The 19,415-nt window shown below is 39.2% G+C and overlaps 1 protein-coding gene across 1 annotated transcript in view; it reads right to left on the bottom strand.

The window, feature by feature from the left end:
• Window positions 1–17,631, bottom strand: part of LOC138835295 (vomeronasal type-2 receptor 116-like) — a 29,483-nt gene extending 11,852 nt beyond the window's left edge. Inside the window, exons 1-2 of the mRNA XM_070033858.1 lie at window positions 17,437–17,631; window positions 8,804–8,967 (exon numbers count right to left, since the gene is read on the bottom strand). Of these exons, the coding sequence (XP_069889959.1) occupies window positions 8,804–8,967; window positions 17,437–17,631 (359 nt within the window). The remainder of the gene's footprint in view (window positions 1–8,803; window positions 8,968–17,436) is intronic.
• Between the last annotated feature and the right edge of the window lie 1,784 nt (window positions 17,632–19,415).

Raw genomic sequence — 19,415 nt, 5'->3', positions numbered from 1 at the left:
CCATTATTCTTGATGAGCTGAATGAGTATTGTGAAAATAGCCATATTAATGAAAACCATTTATAGATCCAGTGCAGTCTCCATCAAAATTCCTATAACTTCCTTTACAAAAATAGAATAGGGAAGAATAAAAATGATGTAAAAAGAAATCCTCAATTAGCCAGAGCTTTTTTAAGACACAAGAACAATGCTAAAAAATCACTACACCTGTTTTTCTCTTATACTACAAAGCCTTGTGGCAGAAGAAAAAAAGTCTGTGATAAAAATAAACAAATAGATCAGTGAAACATACACCAAAGAAGTAATTGTAAACAACAACAGATATCTGATTCTTAGAGAAGTTGACAAATAATACCTGTCTTAAAAATAGTACCCTTAGTAAGATTTCACACAATGTGAAACTAGGTATCATATGCTTCAACTTCTATTTTCTTAAAACTCAAAATTGATCAGTTCTTAACGAGAGAATGGAAAATTGCAAGTATGGAGAAAATGACGGGAACATACATATATAGGTAACTTTAGAAAAACCCCAAATAACTCATACAATAATAGCAGGAATTAAGCTTTGGATATGGCTAAATGATTGCATCTTTTGTCTTATTCACAAGGCCCTAAATTCCACCAAGGCACTGGATGTAGTAAATGTGGTTGAATTAAACTGAAAAGCTTTAGCACAAGAAAGAAATAGTGGAATAGCCAAATGAATGGTTGAAAATCTTGGTAGCTTGTCAACTCACAGAGGATTAATAGCATAGTGTAAAACAACTCTAAAATTTAAGTAGTAGTAGGAAAGAATTTGATCAAGGGGTAGAAACATGAGCAGATGCTTCAAAATTAAAATGTACAAATGGAAAATGAATACAGAGAAAATGTTCAACCGCTTCAGCAGTCTGGACAATACAAATCAAAGCTACAAGGTTACCCAACAACCCAGACAAAACTGCAGTTTTATTTGAACTGAAAAATTGATATGTGTAGTGAAGGAATGGAAAATATCACTGAAGATTTAGGACCAGAGAAATTTAACTTGAAGTCTCATTTACTAATTTGAAGATGGCAATGTGGGAAGAAGGAATATCCATTTTGAAATAAATATATCAAGCATATGAAATTAAAAAATAATATAAAAATGAGGTCTGAGCCAGAGATGCATGCTAGAAACTTAGTATTTGAATGATACTACCTTCTCTTAGAAATTAAGAAGTATAATCAGAAAAAGAAGAGAATACACCCAAATTAATAAACTCAGAGATGAGAATGGAAACATCACCATGGAAACAACCAAGATTCAGAACATTATAAGGATATACTTCTCAAAATTTTATGCTAATAAGTTTGAGAACATGACAGAAATGGACCTTTTCCTAGCAAATATTGACATGTCAAAACTAAACCAAGATGAGTTAAACCAGCTTAACAGGCCCATATCAAGCATTGAAATAGAAACAGCAATAAGAGACCTCCCAGCTAAGAAAAGTCCAGGACCAGATGGTTTTACAGCGGAATTCTACAAGGCCTTCAAAGTAGAGCTCACACAAATACTCCTCCAATACCTCAATGAAACTGAAAGAGAAAGTTCACTACCGAACACATTCTATGAAGCCATCATAACCCTCATCCCCAAACCAGGCAGGGACTCATCAAAGAAAGAGAACTATAGACCCATGTCTTTGATGAACATTGATGCAAAACTTCTCAACAAAATTTTGGCCAATCGACTTCAACAATTCATCCAAAAAATCATACACCACGATCAAACAGGATTCATTTCAGGGAGGCAAAGCTAGTTCAATATACGCAAATCAATTAATATAATTCATCACATCAACAGGAGAAAGGATAAGAACCACATGGTTATCTCAGTAGATGCAGAAAAAGCATTCAACAAGATCCAACACCACTTTATGATGAAGGTTCTGGAAAAATTAGGAATCCATGGAACATTCCTCAATACAATAAAGGCTGTGGATGACAAACCTACAGCCAGCATTATACTTAATGGTGAAAAACTAAAGCCATTTCCTCTTAACTCAGGAACAAGACAAGGATGTCCACTCTCTCCACTTCTCTTCAATCTAGTATTAGAATGCCTTGCTACAGCAATAAGACAAGATGCAAACATAAAGGGGATCCAAATAGGGAAAGAAGAAATAAAACTCTCCCTCTTTGCAGATGACATGATCTTGTATTTAAAGAATCCCATAGACTCCACTCCCAAATTACTCAAGCTGATTCAAAACTTTGGCAAAGTAGCAGGTTATAAAATTAACCCCCCAAAATCAATGGCTTTTCTGTATGCCAACAATGAGAAAAGTGTGGCTGAAATTAGGAAAGTAACTCCATTTGTAATAGCCCCTCTTAAAATAAAATACCTAGGAATTAACTTAACCAAAGAAGTGAAGGACCTCTATGATGAAAACTTTAAAATCTAGAAAAAGGAACTCCAAACAGAACTTAGAAAATGGCAAAATTTCCATGCTCCTGGATTGGAAAGATGAACATCGTGAAAATGGCAATATTTCCCAAGGCTATCTACAAATTCAATGTGATACCTATTAAAATTCCTACCTCATTCTTCAAGGAAATCGAAGAGGCAATCCAAAAATTCATATGGAACAATAAAAGACCCCGAATAGCAAAAACGCTCCTCAACGGAAAGAACACTGATGGAGGAATATCAATACCAAATTTCAAACTCTACTCTAAAGCCATAGTAATCAAAACAGCTTGTTACTGGCATAAGAACAGACCTCAGGACCAATGGAATAGAATTGAAAACCCAGAAATTAACCTACAGACCTATAGCCAACTAATCTTTGATAAGGGAGCTAAAATAATAGAATAGAAGAAAGACAGCCTCTTCAGTAAATGGTGCTTGCAAAATTGGTTAACTACTTGTAGAAAACTAAAACTAGATCCTTATATATCACCCTGCACCAGAATCAACTCCAAATGGATCAAAGACCTCGGAGTTAAAGCAGACACTCTGAAAACATTACAGGATGGAATATGAGAAACCCTAGGTCTCCTTGGCACAGGTCGAAATTTTCTTAATAGAGACACAGAAACCCAACAAATCAAAGAAAGGTTGGACAAATTGGATTGCATGAAGTTGCAGAGCTTCTTCATGGCAAAGGACATAGCTAGCAAGATCAATAGAAAGCCCACAGAGTGGGAAAAGATCTTTACTAGCCATACAATGGACAAAGGGTCTAATATCTAAAATATACTTGGAGCTCAAAAAATTAAATCCCCCAACAACAAATCCTCAAAGAAAGAACTGCCCAATAAATAAGTGGGCGAAAGACTTGAAGAGAAACTTCTCTGAAGAAGAAAGAAGGATGGCCAACAGACACATGAAGAACTGCTCAACCTCCCTAGCCATAAAAGAAATGCAAATCAAAACAACATTGAGATACCACCTCACCCCAGCTAGAATGGCTATAATCGAGAACTCTAACAACAACAGATGGTGGAGGGGATGTGGACAGAAGTGAACCTTACTTCATTGTTGGTGGGAGTGTATACTTGTTCAACCACTTTGGAAAGCAGTATGGAGGTTTCTGAAAAGACTTCACATAGAGCTCCCCTATGACCCAGCAATCCCACTTTTGGGCATTTACCCAAATGTTTACAAACAAGACCACACTAAAGCTACCAGCACAACTATGCTTATTGCAACATTATTTACCATAGCTATGATATGGAACCAACCCAGATGCCCCTCAGTAGATGAATGGATCAAGAAAATGTGGTATATATACACAATGAAATTCTATGCCTCCATCAGAAAGAATGACATTTCCCCATTTGTTAGGAAATGGAAAGGCTTGGAAAAAATTATATTAAGTGAAGTAAGCCAAGCCCAAAGAAACAAAGGTCCCATGGTTTCCTTTATTTGCATATCTAGTATATGTATGAGTCAAGCAGGAAAGGTCAGATAATGTGATGTTAGGAAAATGAACGCTTAGGTAAGTATTTAAATGTTTTTTTCTTTCATGCATTTGTTTCTAACTCATTTATAAGATTATTTCTTTGTAGCTTTGTATGTACAACCCCTGCTTTCACTATATTTGATGTCGGTATAGTTTGTGCAGGAGAAGGGAAAAAACATGTTGGTTAAGGATACAGGTGGACCCGATGCAACTAAGAGAAGTACAAGTTGTCATGTCAAAAACGAACTTTACAACTTTGGTGCGTGGCGGGGTTTGGGTGGGGAGTTGGGGGGAGGCTGGGAAGGGATGTGAAGGGTAAACAAAGGAGGAGGCCGCAATGCTTGATAAGAAATGTACTCATTATCTTGCCCATGTAATTGTAACCCCTCTGTACAATATGTTCACCAAAAATTAAAATTAAAATAAAAAAAGAAATTAAGAAGTATATATATACTATATAATATATATAGTATATATATACTATATATAGTACCTTGTTAATTACCAACAACATCCAGTTTAGAAAAAATTGCTGTAATGAAAGAGCCTGCAGATTAGTATTTTAAAGGTTCCCTTGGAGATAGAATGAATTTTTTTTGCATTGCTTATTTATGTCTTGATAAAGTTCTCATAATTGCATGAGACCTAGCAGTTTTTCATTTCAGTGATGACTTTAAAATATATCCATATCTGGATAACATACACTCATTTGTAATTTATGCACATTTGTACCTGAGTCTACTTCTTTATAAAACGAACAAGCCACTTTTTATGGAAATGTTCTGGAACATAGCAGTAGCTACTCAAAATCATTATTGAACTGCTAGCAAGATCAATAGAAAGCCCACGGATTGAGAGAAGATCTTCACTAGCCATACAACAGACAAGGGTCTCATATCTAAAATATACCTGGAACTCAACAAATTAAATCCCCCAACAATAAATCCTCAAAGAAACAACTGCCCAATAAATAAGTAGGCTAAAGACTTAAAGAGAAACTTCTCTGAAGAGGAAAGAAGGATGGCCATGTGTCTCCATGAAGAAGTGCTCAACCTCACTAGCCATAAAAGAAATGCAAATCAAAACAACATTGAGATACCACCTAACCCCAGTTAGAATGGCTATAATCAAGAACTCTAATAACAACAAATGCTGAAGGGGATGTTGACAGAAGGGAATCTTACTGCATTGTTGGTGGCAGTGTAAACTTGCTCAACCACTTGGGAAAGCAGTATGAAGATTCCTCAAAAGACTCCACATAGAGCTCCCCTATGACTCAGCAATCCCACTTTTAGACATTTACCCGAATGATCACAAACAAGACCACACTAAAGCTACCAGCACAACTATGTTTATTGCAGCATTATTTACCATAGCTAAGATATGGAAGCAACCCAGATGCCCCTCAGTGGATGGATCAAGAAAATGTGGTATATATACACAATGGAAATCTATGCCTCCATCAGAAAGAATGACATTGCCACATTTGTTAGGAAATGGAATGGCTTGGAAAAATATTAAGTGAAATAAGCCAGGCCTAAAGAAACATAGGTCCCATGGATTCCCTTATTTGCAATAACTAGTAAATGTCTGAGGGAAGCAGAAATGGTCAGATAAGTCGATGTTATGCAAAATGAACCCCAAGATGAGGACTCAAATGGTTGTTCTTTTTTGCTATTGTTTCTAACATATTTATAAGATGATTTCTTTGTTGCTTTGTATGTCCCTCCCCCACGATATAACCGCGGTTTCCACTGTATTTGATGTTGGCATACTTTGTGGAGGGGAATGGGAAAAAAAAACAAATGGTTTAAATAGAGATACAGGTGGACCCACTGCAACAATGAGATGTACAAGACATTATGTTGAAAAATGAACTTTACAACTTTGGCGGGGACGGAGGAGAGGTGGGAGATGGTAAGGAATTATAAGGGGAACAAAGGAGGAGGCAACAATCCTTGATAAGAAATGTACTCATTATTTTGCTCATGTAATTACAGCCCCTCTGTACGGTATTTTCACAATAAAAATAGAAAAAACCCTAAAAAACCCAAACCCAAAAAACAAAAACCAAAATCATCGTTGAACTTCTGTAGTAGAAAATCCATTAAAGAGGAAGTAAATTTGGTCCAAGTGTAGTGTGCACATGTATGGAAATATTACACTGTAAAACTTTCATAACATAATTTGTGGTAAGTAAAATGCAAAATAAAAATATTAAGAATCTAAACAGGTGTGGTTTGGGTGATGATATATAAAAATTAAAAAGATTGTAGACCTTTGGAGAAATTAATCTTTGGGGGTAACTTAATCCTCTAATCTTAGCTAGCTGATCATGAGGTAAAGATCTCAGGATCCTAAGTCAAAGCCATGTGGGGCAGAAAAGTCAATGACACTTTTTTTTAAACTGCAAATGTGATTTACAGAGGGGTTACAGTTTCATAAGTTATGTAATGAGTATATTACCTTTTCATCATTGTTACCCCCTCTCACATTTTCTACAAGTATTTTCCTTCCGACCCACTTAGCCCCAATGTTGTATAGTTCATTTCCAACAAAGTTTCCAGTGAGCATCACTGATGAAATAATTCACTCTTTATCCCGTTATCTGACAAAAAATCAGAAATGGAGGTGGGGCTGAAGTGGTAGAGAATCAGTTTTAAGAGAAAAGGCCAATGAAGAGTACAAAGCAAGCCAAACATCAGAGGCTCATAACTGTAACCTTAGTGAGCTCAGAAAACTGAAAATGAACAGAAGGAATGACAGATATGGGAGATAAAAAGGAGATGGAACAATGTACAAAAATGGCTCAAGTGGTAGAGCACTTGCCTTGAGCTGAAGAGCTGAGGGACAGTGCCTAGGCCCAGAGTTCAAGTCCCACAACCAACAAAAAAAACAACACAACAAAAAAGGCTCATAAATAGAGTCAGTGACTATAATCAAAGTACATGACATGCAGGGTAGAACTACAATATGAACCAATTAGTTAGCACAAGTACCATATCATATAAAAGTTGAGAAACAGAGAACACCAGTTGATATACAGGCGAGTCAAATATCTCACATAATGCTGTCTAATTTCAGTGGTGCATTTAGACACAAAAAAGACTTCATGGATAAATACTGCTATGTATAGTCAATGCCATGTATAACATTTTACTGACCCAGACCATAGTTCATTACCTAACTGTAGGTAGCTAAGAAACATCCATTGGCTGAAACTATAATACTCTATGTGTTTATCTTGACACACTACCAAAAGTACTCAAATATATTTTGGAGGTAAAGAGAAGGAAAATCAGCTAACCATGGGCAAATAGTGGGGAATGTGTAAAATAAGCAAAGTCAGGCACTGATGTCTCATGCCTGTAGACTTAGCTACTCAGAAGGCTGAGATGTGAGCATCACATCTTGGGCATGGTTATCTGTGAGAGTCATCTCCATTTAAAATCCTAAAAGTGAAAGATGTGGAGCTGTGGCTCAAGTGGCCTAGCACTAGCTTAGAGCAAAAAGCTCTAGGGACAATGCCCAGGCCCTAAGTTCTCCAAACCAGTGCAAAAGAAAGAAAGATAAGCAAACACACTAGTGACATATATCTTCTATAACAGAGAGGAGAGTAATTCCTGTCCCTGCTTTCTTGGTTCCCAACTGTGGGCAGATACCTCAGGAAACAATAATCACAACAGCACTTTGAAAAGAATACAAAAGATAGAGGCAATGACATTTTCTCTTGCAACAAGTATGAAATAGGCTTCTACAGTTTCTTGAAATTCTGTAGAGCCCTTTTATTTTCTGTTCTGTTCTGTTCTGTTCTTTTGAATGGTCATTTCTTAGTGACAGCCTCTACTACAGACCAAAAGCAAGGATCTGCATGTGCACAAGTGAAGCAGAATTCATCTTGGGCAAATAAAATTCTCCCATAAGGGATCATTGATAATGTCTGGTAACACCTGTATTATGAAACATATCTGATATGAAATAATGACAAAGTGCTTAAATTGAAACAATGAACACATGCCTAAATTAAGAGAGAGACAGAGACAGAGAGGGAGGGAGGGAGGGTGTGGGGGAGCATGTGTGTGTCTTAGGGGTTGAAATCAGTATCTTTATACTGTCCTTTAGCTTTTTTGCTCGCACTCTGTTACATGAGCACAGTTCCTGTTCCAACTTTTAACTGATTAATTGGATATAAAATTCTTATGGCTAGTCTGGCTTCAAACCTCAATCTTCAGGTATCAGCCTCCTAATAAGATTTTAGTCATGAGTCACAAGATAAAATAATAATTTTCGAGCTGGAAAGGTAGCTCAGTGGTAGAGCACTTGCCTTGCATGCATGAGGCCCTGGGTTCGATTCCTCACCACCACAGAAGCAGAAAAAGCCAGAAGTGGCACTGTGGCTCAAGTGGTAGAGCCTTGAGCTGAAGAGCTGTGGGACAGCAGCCAGACCAAGAGTTCAGGCCCCACGACTGGCAAAAAAAAATAATTTTTATCCATGTCCTCAAAATGTAACTTATCTTTGATAACATATCAAAGATATCATTTATTGACTTAGGTTGTTTGTAATAACATCACTTCATTCTCTGCAATGACAGCTGGAATGGAGGAAATACAGGGATGCTGGAATAAAGTGAACAGCTTACAGACATGGAAAGGAGAAGCTACATGAAAGGAAAGCAGAGTCCTCTCTGACTAGCAGGCAGGAAATTATTCAACAATAGTTACAAGATAAAATAATGAAATTGAACAGTTTCTGGTGCAGTAGGAATGGGCGGTCAGGGTAGAGAAGACAGAGAGCATTCATGTGTACACCTAGAGCCCATCCTGAGAACAAAACAGTAAATGAAAAGAAAGTGACGTGTTACTTACAGCTTGAACTCTTCATGTGCAGAAGCATCATTGTTACTGGGATATGTTGCCAAAGCATAGAGTGGGAAAAAGCCAGCAATTATCACATCTCCATCCATGTGTGCTCGTTGCTTCATTGTAGAAAAGCAGCTAGTGGCAGCCAAGGACCTGACAATGAGGGGAATCTGGATAAGAAAGAGGGTGAAAATCAAACAGAACATACCTGACTGAAGCCTCTGCCAAGCTGAAGTTCTGGTTGGAACTGAAGCCCACAGTGTCAGGTATGTATACTCATATAGCTTTGTATGTGTGCATATGTGTCTTTTTATTGGCAGAGATATACACTGTAGTCCGTCTTTCTCTGAAACTTCTTGTGATTCACCAGGAAGAATGTGTAAAACTCTTCCCTTGGGATCTGCAAATGAGGCTGTGCATCCAGGAAAAAAACTATTAGCTGGAAAACATGTTTGCAGATTCTCCTTCTTTACCCCAGGTGCTATGATTTCCTCCAAGACCACAGATAGTGATGCCCCAGGGATAAATTTATCTTTGATATATTTGCTCCAGCATCTGTGTCAAGAAACTGTTAGTATGAAAGCCAATTGGGGTGATGCAACTGGATTGCATCAGAGTATGCAAGGAGAAGTGGCCAGAAAAAATCTATGCCAGTGATATATCAACCAAAGTTATTAGGGCATGATACCCAGAGGGTCAATTTACACGCTCAATGTTTCATAACAGCCACCAAATATTACTGATTGATTCAGCAGTTTTCATAAAGAATTCCCTGTGCAGAGTGCTCCACAAATGTACTCAGCTACCATTGCCTAACTAAGCTATGGTGCTAAAACCAGTAATTCTGCCTCAAAAAGTCAAATGCCAAAACTGAATTGCACATTTGCATTATGAAGTTTTGCTTTCCAGAGTGGCGCTGTAGCTCAAGTGGTAGAGCGCTTGCCTTGAGCTGAAGAGCTGAGGGACAAGCGCCCAGGCCCAGAGTTCAAGCCCCACGACTGACAAATAAAATAAATAAATAAATAAATAATAAAAAAATAAAACTTGAAGTTTTGCTTTCCAAAGAGTAATTTTTACTTAACTTGCTAACATTGATGAAACTATTATCATGATATACTTGTCTGAGCACATGCATAGATAAAATTCTTTATCACAATCCTTCATATTAAAACCAATGTTTGCTTTAAAAATATATTAGATCCAATTTTCCTGCAGAGACTTAAATGGCCCTGGGTAAGAGAGTTACTTCAGGGCAGTGAATATAATCTGTTCATGGCTGCAGTATTGGGTGTACATTTTGGTACACTTGCCTTTAATCATGGCCTGGGTATCAGAATATATGTATCATAATATAAATGAATGCCATAACAGTGTTTGAAATTAAAAGGGGAAAAGAAAAACTTTCTAGTGAGATTGATACTGGCCTATTATATGTGTATATTCCTTATGTTATATATGATTTTATCACTTAATTTTTAAATTCTTGGTAGCATATATTAGATGTACAGAGGTATTATTTAGATATGTACTTGTATGCACCCAATGTGCCTCAACCTCACAAGTTAATGGCAGTGGTTAATATCATAAATGTATTTATCACCTTTTGGGGAACCTACATAAAGATTTGCTTAATGGATCTATGAAAATAAATTCTCATGAATCATGTGTAAATATCATTTTCCCTTAATTCTTGGCAGAATTAGTTTTTAGTCTTCTTGATGATAGGCATTGCCACTGGAGTTAGAACATTCAGTGTTTTTTGGCTTTGCATTTCTTTACTCCAAGGACGTGGAGGATATCTTTGTGTACTTTTGTTAGCCATTTATACTACTGATCTTGAGAATTTTCTTTAAATTCATTTTCAAATTTGTTACTTAGCTTGTTGATTCCTTAGGAGTTTGGTGTTCTGTGCTTGCAGTAGATTCTGGATATTCATCCCTTGCCATATGTTTAGTTTGCAAATTCTGTAGGCCATATATTCAGTCTACTGAATGTTTACATTGTTGTGCCAATGGTTTTTAGTTTGATATTATCCCATTTGTCAGTTCTTGCTCTTATTTGATGAGCTATGCGAAGTTTTAATCAGAAAGTTACTGCCTATATAAAATTTTTTATTGTTTTTGTTTTCTGTATTATAGTGCTTTAAGTTTTAGCTTCTAATATCTTAGAGCTTGAAAAGCAAGAATCACTGATCACTTACAATGTAGGTCTTTCTGTAATTTATGGGCATAGTGCCCAGGAGAAGATGGTTGCAAGTATGGTGATAGAGAAAGAAACTCTATGAGTGGAAAGGTTTAGCCAACATATGACCTGGCTGTGTGTGTACACATGTGGGGCCTTTGCTGTAGAGCAGTGGAGAGAGTGGACATCCTTGTCTCATTCCTGAGTTAAGAGGAAATGGCTTTAGTTTTTCACCATTAAGTACAATGCTGGATGTAGGTTTGTCATATACAGCCTTTATTGTATTGAGGAATGTTCCATGGATTACTAATGTTTCCAGAACTTTCACATAAAGGGGTGTTGGATCTTGTGAAATGCTTTTTCTGCATCTATTGAGATAACCATGTGGTTCTTATCCTTGCTTCTGTTGATGTGATGAATTATATTAATTGATTTGCATATATTGAATGAACTTTGCATCCCTGAAATGAATCCTGTTTGATCGTGATGTATGATTTTTTGGATGAATTGTTGAAGTCGATTGGCCAAAATTTTGTTGAGAAGTTTTGCATCAATGTTTATCAAAGATATGGGTCCATAGTTTTCTTTCTTTGATGAGTCCCTGCCTGGTTTTGGGATGAGGGTTATGATGGCTTCATAGAATGAGTACAGTAGTGAACTTTCTCTTTCAATTTCATTGAAGAGTTGGAGAAGTATTTGTGTGAGCTCTGCTTTGAAGTCCTTGTAGAATTCCGCTGTAAAACTATCTGGTCCTGGGCTTTTCTTTGATAGGAGGTCATTTATTGCTGTTTCTATTTCAATACTTGATATGGACCTGTTAAGATGTTTTAACTCATCTTGTTTTACTTTTGGCATGTCAATATTTGCTAGGCAAAGGTCCATTTCTGCCAAGTTCTCAAACTTATTAGCATAAAGATTTTAGAAGTATTCCCTTATAATGTTCTGAATCTTGATTGTTTCTGTGGTGATGTTTCCATTCTCATCTCGGAGTTTATTTATTTGGGTGTGTTCTCTTCTTTTTCTGATAAGATTTGCTAAGGGTCTCTCAATTTTGTTAATTTTTTTGAAGAACCAACTCTTTGTTTTATTGATTCCTTCTATGGTTTTAGCTTTATTTTTCTACAAGTAGTTAACCAATTTTGCCACCACCATTTACTGAAGAGGCTGTCTTTCTTCCATTCTATTTTTTTTAGCTCCCTTATCAAAGATTAGATGGCTATAGGTCTGTAGGTTCATTTCTGGGTTTTCAATTCTATTCCATTGGTCCTGAGGTCTGTTCTTGTGCCAGTACAAAGCTATTTTTGATGACTATGGCTTTGTAGTAGAGTTTGAAGTTTGGTATTGATATTCCTCCAGCACCGTTCTTTCTGTTGAGGATAGTTTTTGCTATTTGGGGTCTTTTATTGCTCCATATGAATTTTAGATTGCCTCTTCTATTTCCTTGAAGAATGAGGTTGGAATATTGATAGATATCACATTGAATTTGTAGATAGCCTTGGGAAATATTGCCATTTTCACGATGTTCATCTTTCCAATCCAGGAGCATGGGAGTTTTTGCCACTTTCTAAGTTCTGTTTTGATTTCCTTTTTCAAGTTTTTAAAGTTTTCATCATATAGGTCCTTCACTTCTTTGGTTAATTCCTAGGTATGTTATTTTTTCTGGGGCTATTACGAATGGAGTTGTTTTCCTAATTTCAGCCACACTTTTCTCATTGTTGACATACAGAAAAGCCATTTATTTTTGAGGGTTAATTTTATACCCTGCTACTCTGCCAGAGTTTTGAATCAGCTTGAGTAATTTGGGAGTGGAATCTATGGGATTCTTTAAATACAAGATCATATCATCTGCAAAGAGGGAGAGTTTTACTTCTTCTTTCCCTATTTGGATCCCCTTTATCTTTGCATCTTGTCTTATTGCTGTAGCAAGGCATTCTAATACTAGATTGAAGAGAAGTGGAGAGAGTGGACATCCTAGTCTTGTTCCTGAGTTAAGAGGAAATGGCTTTAGTTTTTCACCATTAAGTATAATGCTGGCTGTACTTTTGGCATATACAGCCATTTTTGTACTGAGAAATGTTCCATGGATTACTAATGTTTCCAGAACCTTCATCATAAAGGGGTGTTCGATCTTGTCTGCGTATATATTTTTTTCTGCATCTATTGAGATAACCATGTGGTTCTTATCCTTGCTTCTGTTGATGTGATGAATTATATTAATTGAATTGCATTTATTGAACCAGCTTTCATTCCTGAAATGAATCCTGTTTGATCGTGGTGTATGATTTTTTTGGATGAATTGTTGAAGTCGATTGGCCAAAATTTTGTTGAGAAGTTTTGCATCAATGTTCATCAAAGAGATGGGTCTATAGTTCTCTTTCTTTGATGAGTCCTTGCCTGGTTTTGGGATGAGGGTGATGATAACTTCATAGAATGTGTTCGGTAGTGAACTTTCTCTTTCTATTTCATTGAAGAGTTGGAGGAGTATTGTATTGGTGTGAGCTCTGCTTTGAAGTCCTTGTAGAATTCTGCTGTAAAATCTGGTGTTGGACTTTTCTTAGTTGGGAGGTCTCTTATTGCTGATTCTATTTCAATGCTTGATATGGGCCTGTTAAGATGGTTCAACTCATCTTGTTTTTCTTTTGGCATGTCAATATTTGCTAGGAAAAGGTCCATTTCTGTCAAGTTCTCGAACTTATTAGCATAAAGTTTTGAAACATATTCCCTTATACTGTTCTGAATCTTGATTGTTTCTGTGGTGATGTTTCCATTCTCATCTCTGAGTTTATTTATTTGGGTGTGTTCTCTTCTTTTTCTGATAAGATTTGCTAAGTGTCTGTCAATTTTGTTAATTTTTTCGAAGAACCAACTCTTTGTTTTGTTGATTCTTTCCATTATTTTTTTTGGATTCTAATTCATTTTATCCTGATTTAATTATCATTATTTCTTTCCATCTACTCTATTGGGGTTTATCTTGCTGCTCTTTTTCAATGAGGTTCAGATGTCTCATTATATTGTTGGTTTCAGATCTCTCCAATTTGTTGATGTAGGAACTCAGAGCTATAAACTTGCCTCTGAGTACTGCCTTTCCTGTGTCCCAGAGGAGTTGGTAGTTTGTGTGCTCATTTTTGTTGAATATCATGAACATTTGAATTTCATTTCTAATCTCTTCCATGACCCACTCGTGATTCAGCAGTGTGTTGTTCAGCCTCCATATGTTACAGGACTTTCTTTGGTGGCTTTTTTTATTGAGGTCTAATTTTATTCCCTTGTGGTCTGAGAGAATGCAAGGTATAACTTCAATGTTTCTGAATTTGGACAAGTTTGCTTTGTGGCCTAAAATGTGGTCTATTTTAGAAATGTTCCACGTGTTGCTGAAAAATCGTGTATTCTGATGCTGCTGGCTGAAATATTCAGTATATGTCTGTTAAATCTAGTTGATCTATGCAGTTGTTTATATATGCAGTTTCTCTGTTGAGTTTTTGCTGAGTTGATCTATCTTGTGGGGAATGTGGTGTGTTAAAATCCCCAACAATTAATGTCTTTGGTTCTTTGTGAGATTTGAGGGAAAGTAGTGTTTCTCTTATAAATTTGGGTGCTTCATTGTTTGGTGAATAGATTTTTAGAATTGTAATATTCTCCTGAAGGAGAGATCTATTAATTGGTATCTAGCGACCTTCTTTTGTGACGGTATTGTCATAATGGCAGTGTGATGTCACATTGGTCATGATGTTACAGAGGATTTCTGGTATCATATGTCATACCTGAAATATGGGTTTCACAAAGGGCTTAAGATATCACAATGGCAGCATGTCACAAAAGTTATGAGGACAAGATAAGTTATTGATGTCACAGTGGGTTAACGATAGCACAATGGCAATGTAATATCACAAAGGGATTGTGATGTCAAAATCATATGAGATCACAATTGTTTTCTAATATCAATCCCCATGCCACATTTGGAACAGAACGAAATCACAGAAAAGGCACTCACAAAAGCTTTATGATGTAACAATGACAAAGTTGTGTCATAATGCTTTGATGTCATAATAGTTTGGTTATGTCACAATGAGCTGATAATGTCAGAATGACAATGTGATGTCACACTGGTGATGAGGTCACAATGTGTTTGGCCCTGTCCTTGATACTCCAGAGAGGGTGTGGCATGCCCCTAAAGGGAGTGTTGCATGCTGTTGGAGGGGGTGGTGTTTCAAGCCCCACATGGTGAGATGTCAAGAAGTGATGGTTTAATTGGTAGTTTGGGAAGTGATCGTTGAAAACTCTTAGGCAGCACACCTGTTGGTGTGGGGAGGGAGGATTAAGCCTATGTATAGGTTGCCTGATCAGAGCAATGGTAGGGGAGAAGTAGAGGGGAAAGACCTGGAAGTAGTGAGATAGCAGGAGAGGAAAGACCTTGGAGGAGAGGAAGTTGAGGGAGAATAGGAGCAGAAGGATAGCAACTGGCCACTGGGCCAGGGAAGGGCAGGCCTGTAGAGAGTGGAGAGGCCTGAAGAGAAGAAGGAAGTGGTGGAAGGTAAAAAGGGAAAGACCTGGAGTGAAGGACAGGCCTATAGAGAAGAAGGGAGGAAGGGAAAAGGAAAAAGCCTTGCCCTTTGCAATTTGAAGTTTTGAGATCATAATTTTGGGTTTGATGATTTTCAGCCTAATTAACAAAGGGCTGGGCTATCCATTGGAGGGCTGAAATTTAGTGGTCAAGGCTACTCTTGGCTCTGGGTAGTTGCAGGCCCCTTTCTAATGTAAATAATATTTGTATTTCTTAAATATGCCTCCATGGATTGTCTTGTGCTTTAGAGGTCATAATTTTTGAAGGCTCTAGAGATAATACATCTGGATGGCATCGGGCCTTTGCCCCCAGGAAAACACCCTTGTAGGTGAGTGTCTCAGCCTTCAGGGGTGAGAGCCTCCCTCGAGTGTTTGTTTCCTGAGGACCAACATGGTCAAGAGTCATTTAGGAACTCCCTTGGAGTGAGTCTCTGCAAGCTTAGTCTATTTTGGTTACCTCCTCTGGAGGTCATCTGGGGCTTCCTTGGGAAGTCATCTGTGACCTTCTCAAGAGGTCATCTCTGTGGTCTCCTAGGGAGGCCATCTGGGACCTCCTCCAGGGGTTAACTGAGGCTTCCTTTGAAAGCTCTCTGGAACCTCTTCGTGAGGTCATCTGGGGCTACCATGAGAATCCACCTGGGAACTCTTAAGGAGGTCATCTGGGGCTTCCTTGAAAGCCATATGGAACCTCTTCTGGAGATTTATCTAGGGTTTAATTGACAAACCACCTCTCCTTGAGTGGTCATCTGGGACTTACTGTGGAGGTTATCTGGGGCCTCCTCAATAAGCCACCTGGTATCTTCTTGAGAGACCATCTGGGACCTCCTCCAAAGGTCATCTGGGGCTTCCTCAAGAAGACATCTGGGACCTCCTTAAGAAGTCATCTGGAGCTTCCTTGAGAAGCCATCTGGGATCACCTTAGAGGTCATCTGGGGCCTCCTTGAGAAGCCATCTCAGACTTCCTCCAGAGGCCATCTGGAGCTTATTGAGAAGCCATCTGGGACCTCCTCCTGAGGTTATTTTGGGGCTTCATTGAGAAGACATCCGGAGCTCCTCAAGAGGTCATCTAGGGCATCCTTGAGAGTTCAACTGGGACATTCTCCTTAGTCATTGGGACCTCCTTGAGAGGCCATCTGAGACCTCCTCTGTAGATCATATGAGGCTTCCTTGGGAAGCCATCTGGGACCGCCTTGAGAGGTCATCTCTGACCTCGAGAGGCCATCTGGGACCTCCTCCAGAGGTCATCTGGGGCTTCCTTGAGAGTCCATCTGGGATTTCCTCCAAAAGTCATCTGGCAATTTCTTGAAAAGCCATCTGGGACATCTTTGTGAGATTATCTGAGACCTCCTCTGGATGCCATCTGGAACCTCCTCCAGAGATCATCTGGGGCTTCCTTCAGAAGCCATCTGGGACCTCTTTTGGAAGTCATCTGGAGCCTCCTTGACCGTCTATCTGGGACCTCCTCCAGAGGTCATCTGGGGATTCCTTGAGAAGCCATCTTGACATCCTTGTGAGGTTAGGTCAGACCTCCTCTGGGGGCCATCTGGGACCTCCTCTGGAGGTCATTTGGGGCCTCCTTGAGAGGCCTTCTGGGACCTCCACTAGAGTTCACTTGGGTCTTCCTTGAAAAGCCATCTGGGACATCTTTAAGAGATTAAATGAGGCTTCCTTGTTTACCCATCTGGGATCTCTTTTGGAGATAATCTGAGGCTTCCTTGAGAAGCCATTGGTGACTTCTTTTGGAGGTCATCTGTGACTTCCTTGAGAAGCAATCTTGGAACTCCTGGAGAATTCATCTGAGACCTCTTCTGGTAATTATCTGGGACCTCTTTCAGTGGTCCTCTGGGGCTTCCTGAGAGGTCATCATGGACCACCTCTGGAGATCATCTGGGGCCTACTGGAGAGGCCTTTGGGACATCCACCAGATGCCATCTTGGGCCTCTATGAGAGGCCTTCTGGAACCTCCTAGAGAGGTCATGTGGGGCTTTCTTTAGAAGCCATCTGGGCACTCCTCGAGGGGCCATATAAGACCTCTGTTGGATTTCACCTCGGGCTTCCTCAATAGGCCATCTGGGACCTCTTCCAGAGGTCATCTGGGGCTTCTTTGAGAGGCCATCTAGGAACTCCTCAAGAGGTCATCTGGGGCTTTCTTTAAAAGCCATCTGGGTCTAACAACAGAGGTCATCTGGGGCTTTCTTGAGAAACCATCTGGGACTTCTTTGGAGGTCATCTGGGGCCCCCTTGAGAGGCCATCTGGGACCTCTCCTGACGTCATTTGGGGGGCCTCATTGATAAGCCATCTGAGACTTCTCAAGAGGTCATCTGGGACTTCCTCAAGAAGACACATTGTACCTCCTCTGAAGGTCATCTGGGACTACCTCGAGAGGTCATCAGGGGCCTCCTCAAGAGGCCATCTGGGACCTCCTAGGGAGGTCATCTAGGACATCCTCTGGAGGTCATCTGGTGCTTCCTTGAGAAGCCAACTAGGACCTCTTCTGGTGGCCATTTGGGGCTTTGTTCATAAATTCCTCTGGAACCTCCTCAACAGGCCATAAGTGACCTCCTCCTGAGATCATCTAGGACCTTTCTGAGAGGCCAGAGAGGACCTCCCCTGGGGGTCATCTAGGGCTTCCTTGAGAGGGTATCTGGGACCCACTCAAGAGATCATGTGGTTCTTCCCCAAGAGACCATCTGGATTCTCCTGAGAGGACAATTTTTAGAGATGTGGGACATGTGGGTTAAGTGTCTGTGGCTATTTGTCTCTGTGTGTTCATTGATAGTTCTGTGTTCCCTATACATCTCTGTTTACTCCTTTTTTCCAGAATGGGAGAACAATGTTCTAAATTTCTCCTAACTGAAAAATCTTCCCCCTTAGTGTTACAGAATCCCTCAGAGGAAGACCCACTGGTGGACTCTCCCTCCTATTCTCTGCCATCAGCACCTCTGATGTTAAGTCTCTTTGTTACCCAGTTGGTCCCAGATACTAGAAGAAAGCTTCAAAAGTTAGAAGGTTGTGAATGAAAGGTGTTATCTGAGTTGGTAAGGGTTGCCCAGCTGATGTTTGATAACAGAGATACCCTGGAAGAAAAGCAGCCAAAGACGGGGGTTTGAGTTTTGGTAGCAGCACCAGCACAAGGATCAGGAAGCTCTGGGCAAAGACAGTGTAATTCATTTGCAAATAGCAGTAGGGAGCCTCTAGGACTAGATCAGTGTGCTTATTGCAAGCAAAATGGACATTGGAAAAAAGAATGTACAAGGAGGAGAAAGATAGAAAATGACAGGTTAAGTAAGCCCATTACCCACCTGGAAACTGTGTTCATATCTCCTGAGAAAGATGGAAAGGAGCTTGAGGCTCTGAAATCCAACTGTGTTCAAGTTAAAATCATCCCTGTGAACTTAACAAGAAATGTGTTGGAGAAAAACTTCACACACTTCTGTCTGAAAACACAGGCTTAAAAAAGACTCTGAATCTCCAATAGGTCTCAGTCAAAACCCACCGAGGTTAAAAGCACACTGAACAGCATACTGGAGAAAGCAAAGAGAATTGTCAAACATGAAGAAAAGACTTGAAGACATAAATAAGAAACTTGTGAAAGTCAAAAATGACAACAAAATCTTCAAAATGAACCTGGAAAACACTCAGAATCAAATACCATCCAAGTACAGCAGCCTGGCCGAGCATAAGGCAAAGCTGGGGAGCACAGGTCAGAGGCTGAAGGAGGCACAGGATGCCAACACTACCGTCCTTGCTGACTACAAGCAAAGCCAGGAGTAGATCTTGATGTTGCACAGGAAATTCAAGGCTCAGAGAAAGGAGCTGGACATGATACAAGAATGTATTAGGCTGAAGTTTACAAACGGCGATTATAAATTTCAA

The sequence above is a fragment of the Dipodomys merriami genome, unplaced genomic scaffold (assembly GCF_024711535.1).
Source record: "Dipodomys merriami isolate MVZ:Mamm:240054 unplaced genomic scaffold, mDipMer1.0.p SCAF_233, whole genome shotgun sequence".
NCBI classification, from domain to species: Eukaryota; Metazoa; Chordata; class Mammalia; order Rodentia; family Heteromyidae; genus Dipodomys; species Dipodomys merriami.
The sequence above is the reverse complement of the archived record's forward strand: the minus strand, read 5'-3'. Positions and strand labels throughout refer to the sequence as shown.